The sequence below is a fragment of the Apteryx rowi genome, unplaced genomic scaffold (assembly GCF_003343035.1).
Source record: "Apteryx rowi isolate R43461 unplaced genomic scaffold, aptRow1 scaffold_2149, whole genome shotgun sequence".
Classification (NCBI taxonomy): Eukaryota; Metazoa; Chordata; class Aves; order Apterygiformes; family Apterygidae; genus Apteryx; species Apteryx rowi.
Genome location: NW_020448474.1, coordinates 1 through 8,462, shown reverse-complemented (window position 1 = coordinate 8,462; position 8,462 = coordinate 1). Strand labels below are relative to the sequence as shown.

Here is an 8,462-nt window from a genome sequence, read left to right as displayed (position 1 = left end):
CTCACCGGCTCCGCCGCGGCACGCGCCGGCTTCTCCCCTCGCCGAAAACCCTCCGGGAGGAAGGAGACGAGCCAAGGGAGCGCCGGAGCCCCAGAGCGTAAAGGCAACGGATGCTGCTATTCCGGGCGCCRCTGGATCGCGGGGATAAAAATAAGCTCCGCTGGCAGAGCGGCCGCTGACGTCACCCGAACGCGAGCGGAGAACAGGCCGCGCGTCCTTCGTCAGCAGAGCGCGCGCTGGCTCGTTAGCGAGGCTCCCGCAGGCCCCGACTGCGGCGCTTGCCACAGCTCCCCCCCTCCGCTTCCACCCAAGGATCAAGCGGGAAGGCGAGGCAGGAGGCAGGAGCGCTGCGGGGAGATGCCGCTCGGGCCCTGGCCGAATCCATGTCTCCGTACGGGGACAAAACCCAAAACGCTGCAGCTGGAGAGGGCGCGGGGTTCAGCTGCTTCGCGCCCGCAGGACACCCGCCACCCGCCCGGCTGCTGCCTCCCTTCCCTGCCRGCCGACTTCCTCCTCCCGAGCTGCTTCCTAAACTGCTCGCAGGGTGTTTTCCTGCAAAAAAGTCAGATTTTGGCCGCGGAAGCATCAACTGGTTCCAGGTACCAGCCCCCCCGCAGGCCATCCCAGCCTGTTCTGCCAGTTTAGAGGGGGGAAAAAAAAATCATTAAAATAGCAGAGACCTGAAGAGCCCTGTGACTCAGGCGGGGGAGGCAGCCTGGCACAACCCCCCCCCCTTGCCGGGGATTTCCAGTCGGCCCCCGGCGAAGCCCCCTTAACCAGGGAGCCCCTCGCTCAGGCCTGCGCGCGGGGGCCCAGGCTCGGCGCGAGCTGCGAAACGGAGGCCTAGAGCGTGCGGAAACGCAGCACCCGCTCGGCAGCGCTTGCTCGGAGGGACCCTAAGGCAAAGCTTGAGCTCTGCTCACCGAGGACTTGCTGAGCTGCTCCGAAGCGGCTCTGGAGAGRAGCCTGCAAAACCCCCGGGTCGTTTGGCTTAAAAAAAAACACCACACGCTTTGAACAGCCCGGTTACTGCAGCGGGAGAACRTTCCCGCTCCCTGCCTCCGCGGTGTGACACCCTCCCAGCTAGGAAACGCAGGAGTGCTTTGAAAGCCGCAGCTACAAAATGCTTCTGCAGTTAAACACACGGGCATCGCTCATCGCCAGGAGGACTGTGAGCGGGAAGGGAGCAACTTTGCACTGTTAATTCAAGCAGGAGTTGGGGGGGGGGTAGGAATCTGCTGCACCTCTGAAGCCTTCTGGTGGCTGTAAGCAAACCCGCCCCGGGGGCTGCTAGCAGAGAAAAAGCCAGATTCGGAGCTGCGAGTAGAGAAAGGGATTCAAACAGAAGTCACGTTGCCATAGTTGGATATAATTATGCAAATCCGTATGAAAGAGCCTCCTGCTACAGCTCCAAAAGTGGCACCGTTTCTGGTTTTGAACCACCGTGTTTTCAGCCCCGGCGGAGCCTGCCAGTTTTGTATCGCTTGGCACCAGTGAAGGCCTCCCCCTGCYTTCAGATGGGCCCGAAGAGCAGCAGGGACCCGCAAGCCAACAGCAAGAGCCAGGCAGGCTCTGCCATATCGCTGATTCGAGCGACTTGAAAAGGAAACCCCAGCCGGGGGAGAACAGGACAAAGCCTGTGGGTTTTGGCAGCTCCCCTCAGCCCTGGCTGTGCCCTGTCCAAAAGAGCCTGGGATCCCCCCGGACCCCAGTGCTCTCCCTCAGCCACAGTCCCCTCTCGGCCATGATTCCCCTTCACCTCAGCCTGGCTCCCCCGCCCCAAAATGTCTCCCTTCACCTCAGCCTGGCTCCCCCGCCCCAAAATGTCTCCCCTCACCCCAACCCGTGGCTTCTTACCCCAGCCGTCCCTTCGACCCACAACCCTCCTCCTCATCCCAAATCCTAGGGACCCCCCTCCCCGGCTCCCCCCGCCTCGTGTCTACCCTCCGCGCCGCCGCCACCGCTCCCGCTGCGCCATCCCGCCTCCGGCTCCCCCTTACCCTCACAGCCCGGCCCTTCCCGCCTTTTCCCTCGCGGCCGCTCATTGGAGGAGCCGCGGCCACGGCGGGCGCTGATTGGCCAGTGCGGGTGTCCGTCGCCAGCCGCCCGCCGCCGCCCCGCCCACCGTGCTCTCCTCAGCGAGGCCGCTGAGGGGAAATGGTGGGAGAGGCGGTGTGGGGTGAGGAGTGGGGCGCCCGGAGGGGGAGCCCGCACGGCCCCGGGGACCAGCTGCCCCTTCCTTTGAGGGGGGAGGCTCATCTGATGTGGGTGTTCCCCATAAGGGACCCCGGTATGGGGGTCCCCCGTCCATCTGGGGCCGCTTCTTCTGAGGCACAACATGGCCTCCCCGGCCTGTGAAGCCCCCCCTGCCCTAGAGGATCTCCACTTCCAGCCCCCTTCCACCCCGAGGGCGCCCCCATTCCTGACACAAGATCCCAGCCCCATTCCCTGCCCCAAATGTGGGTCTCAGGGCCTGGTTTCACCTGGGGTGGCTCCATCTCCATCGGGTCTTTGTGGGGATCCCCCTTGCTCCCCTAGGATGTATTTCTATACAGGAGCATAAGCCCCCACCCCACGTTGGCTCTTCTGGTTTTGATGCATGTGTTCACCCTCGGTTCTGGCTTGCTCGGAATTATTTGAGCTGGGGAGGGGTGTATATTTATATTTTTTGAGCAGAAATAAATCAGGGTGCCTGTTCTGGATGTTTAAAATACAAAAGACTGCCCCTCATTGCCAGTGTATTGGCTGAAACTTAGCAGAAGTAAAAAAAAAAACCCGCATATTTATTTGCCTCTTGCTATTTAATTGTGAAGTCGTAATTTCACACTTCCATTTACTGCTTTTAACCTTCCTTTATTTTGTAATGCAAAATTAGGGCTCTGCGATAATCCAGCAATCCCAGGAGCTCTTCTGGGGCTGGGGATGGTTCCCCCCCGCCCCAAATAACCCCCTCGTCTGTTATAGGGGAGGGAGGGTCCAGAGGGGTCTCTTAAGGAGCTGCCAGGAACTAGCCTCAAGCTGTATCCCAGCTTCGTAAATAAATAATAATATTGCAACTAATTGGGTATTTGCCTTTCCAAATTCATTTCCTTCAGGCTTTTGAGGAGCCTTTCCGTTGTGGAGCATTCCGCCGCCACTTTCAAACCGAGGTAAAAGCGGCCCCTGCTGCTCCGGGGGGTGATTATTGGGGATAGGGGGAGATTTGTGGCGGGGGCCCTGCAGCTGGACGTGGGTGGGCATCGCTCGGGGCTCGCCAGCTAGAGAAACCCCCTCCCCAGGTCACAGCGCTGGCGGCGCCGCGGGCTCTAGCTGGAGAACAATATAAGCAGCTGTCGTTTCCTGCCAAGATTTGCAGCAGCCTCCTGGGTCATTTGTTTATTCTCTGTTGCACTGAACTGGTTTTCTCACAAGTCACCTGCGTTTACGGGCCTGGACTTACCCAAGTAAGGCCTGTCAGGAAACCAGAAGCAATTCCTGGGCGATATCCCAGTATAAAACCRGATTGAACACCCTGAGCGTTAAAGTCGCTTCAGAAATGGATTTCTTGTCTCATTGGGGGCGGGGGGGGGAATAAAGGTTTAAATTTTGGTTCATTAGAAAAAAATGGGGTTTGGGACTTTTCAGCTCCTTTTGCCTGAGGAAGATATCCAGAACGGCTGCTGTCCGGTGGTTTATGTCTTTAAAGGTGCGGCCGGGGTAACGCAGCGCTCGCCTGCTCTGGTCCTTCTTAGGTGGTCGTGTTCCCCCGTGTCCRAAAGCCCCGGTGAGGATCGTCTCCTGCTCTTCTTGGTGCTATACGAGTAGTTAGAGAAAAGCAGTTATTTCTTGCAAAATGAACGGGCCAAAGAAACCAGGCTGGAGAGCAAGGAAGGAAGGAGAGCCTCRCGACACGGCGGTGATCAGCAGGGATCCCAGGGTTCCTGGGCCCCCCCATGATCCCGAGACTGCAACCAGCTCTCTGCCTCTTCTCTTTAAGGGTTGCTATGTCTAATCAGGAATGTGAAAATGAGGACCTGGAGCAGGAGGATGCGCGAGCCAGCAGCCCCTTCTTTGCTGAGCTGGCCAGAGGTGAACTCGCTAGTGARACCCCCTCGAGGTAAGAAGTTTTGCGGGCCGCGGCCTCCTGTTTTCTGGATCGGGGAAAAGAGAGCGAAAGTGCCGCGCGCTGGGAACAAGTAGCTGCCCTTTGTGCCGYGAAGCCGAAGGAAGAGCCGCGAGAGGAAGGTGTGTTCACGAAATACAGCAGRAGGAATGAATCATGTTATTCCAAGGCCATCGTCGTGTTCATTAGCGGGATTTCCCACTCTAACAAAACTGAGTTTTCTAATTAACCTAACTGGCTAGGCAGAATGTTCCTAATTGTGGCGCTCATTAAGCTACAGAACGGGTCTGGAGGCTGTGTGGGCTCGTGCATCATCTCTCAAAGGAAGCACCAACGTTTTGGGGGGAGGAAAAAAAACCCACCAGCCCCACAGATGGCTTTGCACCGCGATGCCAACTCAAAATCAGGCTGAACTTTGAATATTTATGTATTACTCGTGGTCCTTCCTGCCCTCTCCCTCGCATCTCGTTTGCTTGCTCATTTGCATAGACGCGTGCCTGGCTTTTTAATTAATAGCYGCCATCGTTAGTCAGGCCGCTTCCGCAGGCCCAAACGCAGGGGTGACCCGCWCGCGGCCGGGCGCCCGGCGCGGACGCTCGGTGCGGCCCCGCTGTGCTCCGTTAGCCACGAGCTCTGGCAGGTCTCTGCGCCGCGGCTCCTCTCCGCGCCGTTGTCGCCCTCTTCCGCGAGCGCCTAGAGCTGCTCCGAGGAAACCGCTTCCTCYGGCGCTCGGGCTCCCCGCCGCCGCAGCCGCTTTTTTATTTTTKAATCCTGCTTTTCCGTATTTAGCCGAGGGAGCCGGCCTGGAAGGGCGCTGACTCCAGAGGGACACCCAGCCCCACCGGCGGGGGCGGCTCTGTGCCCTGGGGGGGTGTAAAGCGCGGCGAGGGGGGGGACAACACCAAGGCGCCTCGCCCGGCGCGGCCCCGCGGCAGCTCCGTCGTGTCCGGCCGCAACGAGCCGCTCGGCGCGTCCGCTGGTTACTCGTGCTCGGGCGACAACGGGCGCCGGAGCCGAGCGGGGATCCCGCGGCGTCCGGTGGGGTCCCCGGCCCGTCTCCGCGCACGCGTTTCCCCACACGCCGCTGCTGCGTGCTTTGAGACCGGAGGCGGCTCATCGGGCACGCCGCTTATTTCCCGTCAAATGGAATTAGGTGTCGGACTCGCTTGCGCTATAGAAGTCGTTTAACAAACAAGTCCGTCAGCGGGGACTCTGTCGTTACTTTATTAGGGATAATTAGCCGACACAGGAGCTGTCAAGTCGGTGATGAATTAGCATTCTGGTTATTAAACACTTTATTGTTGGCTAAACAAACGGAAAGGCCTGAAATTCCCTCCRGAGAGAACCTAATAGCCAGCAAAAGTTTCCTCCGGCTTCTGATTTTCCTGGATGATTTTAGCTCCCACCTCGGTCCTCTCTCATTTCGCTGCCACGTAGCCGCAGGCAGCGGCTGAGCGACTTCACCTGCGGGCTGTGCTGTCCCCGTCCCCGTCCCCGTCCCGGGAACGTCACAGAGCTGCGGCAGAGGCACGAAGGCTTCCGGTCCCCCTTGCTCCTCGCGTGGTCCCTTTTGCTCTGCCCCCAGGCGGTTTCTTTTCCATGCTGATCCGCGCAACTCCTCCGGCTCCGGAGCAGTTAGCAACGGCGTGAGGGGAATCGGGCTGGTTTTGGCCCCGTCCCGCTCTTCGCCCCGCGTTTTGGTCCGTGATTGTATTTCGTGCCGCAGGCCGCGGCGCGCGGAGCCTCGGCTGCCGTTGCCCGGGCCTCGCCCGAGCAGCGCGCGCCCCACTGACGCCTTTATTTTATATTTCAATCAAGGAAGGACCCGCCGGCTCCTCTTCCCTGCCCCGGCGCGGAGGCAGCGGGAACGGCACTGGATGGCAAGTCATCCGCTTATTTTGCAGCCCTGGACACGGACATCGGAAACCTGCAGCAGCGAACGCAGCGGCTCATCGACAAGGTCAACGACAACCGCAGGGAAGACCACGCGGTCATGAGCGCGTTCAGGGAGAGCCTCCTGCTGCAGGTGAGCGGGGGCAGCCGCCGCGCCGCTCGGCCGCAGCAGCGCAAACCCCGCCGCGACCCGCCAGGCCGAGCGGAGCCTCGGCACCGCCGGACTTTGCCCCCGCCGGCGCCGCGGCGAGGCAGGAGGTCGAGGCGGGYGGAGGGGCCCCGGCGGGGACCGACCCGCCGCAGCTGGCGCCGGCGCTGGCGCCATGTGGTGCCCCCTCCCCTTTCCCCCCACCCCCGCCGCCGCTTTCTGCTCGCGGTGGCTACCTCGGCCCCCGTCTTGGCTACCGCGGTCCGCAGCTGGTGCCCGTCGGAGCCAAGCTTTCCCGGGAGGCGCGCCAGGCCGCGGAGCCGCAGCTGACGCGCAGCCGGCTGCTCCCTGCCTCCGGGGAGTGGGGCTGGGCCGCAGCGAGTGGTGCCAGGCCGCTGCCACAGCCCCTTTCCCTCCCGCTCCGCAAGGTCTCCGGCCTGGCCGAGAAGCTGGAGGAGAGGATGTTCCACACCTACGATCTCCACAACCGGCTGATCCAGGAGAAGCTCCAGGAGCTCTCGGAGGTCATGGAAAGGATTGGCCACATGGAGACGGAGCTCCGGCAAGTGTGCCGCACCGTGGAGGCGGCCTACAAGGACCTGTGCCTGCAGCCGGAGCCGTGAGCCACGAGTGTGCCCCGGCGTGGGAGCGCTGCCGAGCCGCCCGGGCGGAAGGAGCCGCGACGCTGCCCGCGGAAGGGCCCTTTTCCGCGCGCTGTTGCCGCCGAGCTTTTAACGCCACGTTATACACGTATAAAAAAAGGCAACAGACCCCCAGCGCCTGCGTCGGTGAGGTTTGACGGAGCTGGTTCCGCGGGGCCCAGCGGCCTCTCGCCCCCCTTGCGAGCGGCAGTCGGGGCGGCGCGTCCCTCAGCCCGCCCTCCGCGTCCCGCTGCCTCTCGGGGCGTCCGCGCGTCCGTCCTTCCGGGGCGCCGGAGCCGGTGAGCCCGGCGGCAGAGCGGATGGAGCGGCCCACATGCCGGGATGAGGCCGCATCCTGGAGCTGAAACCTCCCCCCCCCCGTGGAGGCAGCGCTGCGCCRGAGCCTCCGCTGCGGCGCTTAATTAGCGCGAGGAGCCTCACTGATGAATGGGAAATGCTCCTGCTCCGGCACGACCCTGTGGAGCCGAGCGGCTTTTCCACCCTTTATTGGCACGAGAAGGGAGTGGCGGTGGGGACGGTGGCGGCCGCCGGGAGGAGAGCGGTGCCGTGGGTGAAACAGGCTCCGGGACAATCCTCCTCCCGCTGAGTGGGCAGCCTGGGTCCGCCTCGGTGTTCCCTTCTCCGAGGTCTCTCTGTTTCCCCACTTCCGTCCCCGCCATGCAGAAGCCAACTCCCAAATTGAGGAGCAAAAAACCAATCGTCCCACAAATTAAGCGAGGATCACAGGGGCGCTCGGCAGCCGGCCCGCAGCTCGCTGCTGCTGCCAGTGCCGTGGCGCCGCGGCCCCTTCCCGTCATTTTCCCGATTCCTGAGTCCCGTCCTTCCCGGCCGGCTCCGGCCTCTGTTTGTCGGCGCTGAAGGCCTGGATCCCCGTGATGGCTCTGCCCAGGATCAGCGCGTGGATGTCGTGGGTGCCTGCGGGCAGGAGCGGAGGCGGTGGCAGTGGCCGAGCGCGGCGGCGGTGGCGGTGGCCCGGTGGCGGTGGCCCGGTGGCCCGTCCCCGCGGCGGGGGGTGGCGGCGGGGGGGACGGGGCCGTTTTTACCTTCGTAGGTGTTGACGGCCTCCAGGTTCATGACGTGCCGGATGACGTGGAACTCGTCGCAGATGCCGTTGCCCCCCAGCATGTCGCGCGCCTGCCGGGCGATGTCCAGCGCTTTGCCGCACGAGTTGCGCTTCAGCATGGACACCATCTCCGGGGTGGCCCTGCCGCCAGAGCCGCCGGCCCCCGTCAGCGCCGTGGGGCGGCACCGAGGGGGGGGGACAGATGGACGGACRGATGGGGGTACCTGCCCTCGTCCTTGAGGCGGCCCAGGCGCAGGCAGGCCTGCAGCCCGATGGCGATCTCCGTCACCATGTCGGCCAGCTTCTTCTGCACCAGCTGGTTGCGCGCCAGCGGCGCCCCGAACTGCGTCCTGCGGCGGACACGCCGTGGGGGTCACCCCCGCCGCCGTGGGGCCGCCGTGGGGCCGGTGGGACCCCCCCACGGCAGAGGGGGGGGGCCGCGTTACCTGTCGAGGACGTACTGCCGCGCCGTCTCCAGGCAGAACTCGGCGGCTCCCAGCGCGCCCCAGGCGATGCCGTAGCGGGCGTTGTTGAGGCAGCCGAAGGGGCCCTGCGGGGGGGTGGTGGTGGGGGGGGGTTGTTGTCACCCCCCCC

The 8,462-nt window shown here is 63.2% G+C and overlaps 2 protein-coding genes across 2 annotated transcripts; one reads left to right on the top strand and one right to left on the bottom strand.

The window, feature by feature from the left end:
• The first annotated feature begins 3,645 nt into the window (after positions 1-3,645).
• On the top strand, positions 3,646-7,186 carry SYCE2 (synaptonemal complex central element protein 2). Its single transcript, XM_026064367.1, has 3 exons — positions 3,646-4,096; positions 5,921-6,128; positions 6,572-7,186. The coding sequence occupies exons 1-3, from the start codon at positions 3,933-3,935 to the stop codon at positions 6,764-6,766; spliced, it is 567 nt and encodes a 188-aa protein (XP_025920152.1). The 5' UTR covers positions 3,646-3,932; the 3' UTR covers positions 6,767-7,186.
• An 88-nt stretch (positions 7,187-7,274) lies between these two features.
• On the bottom strand, positions 7,275-8,418 carry GCDH (glutaryl-CoA dehydrogenase; the record flags this gene model as incomplete). The annotated part of the gene is made up of 4 exons (XM_026064366.1): positions 7,275-7,720; positions 7,849-8,009; positions 8,093-8,218; positions 8,315-8,418. Coding segments are annotated over 4 exons (513 nt in total), but the record flags the coding sequence as incomplete, so codon positions are not given.
• Positions 8,419-8,462: the final 44 nt, after the last annotated feature.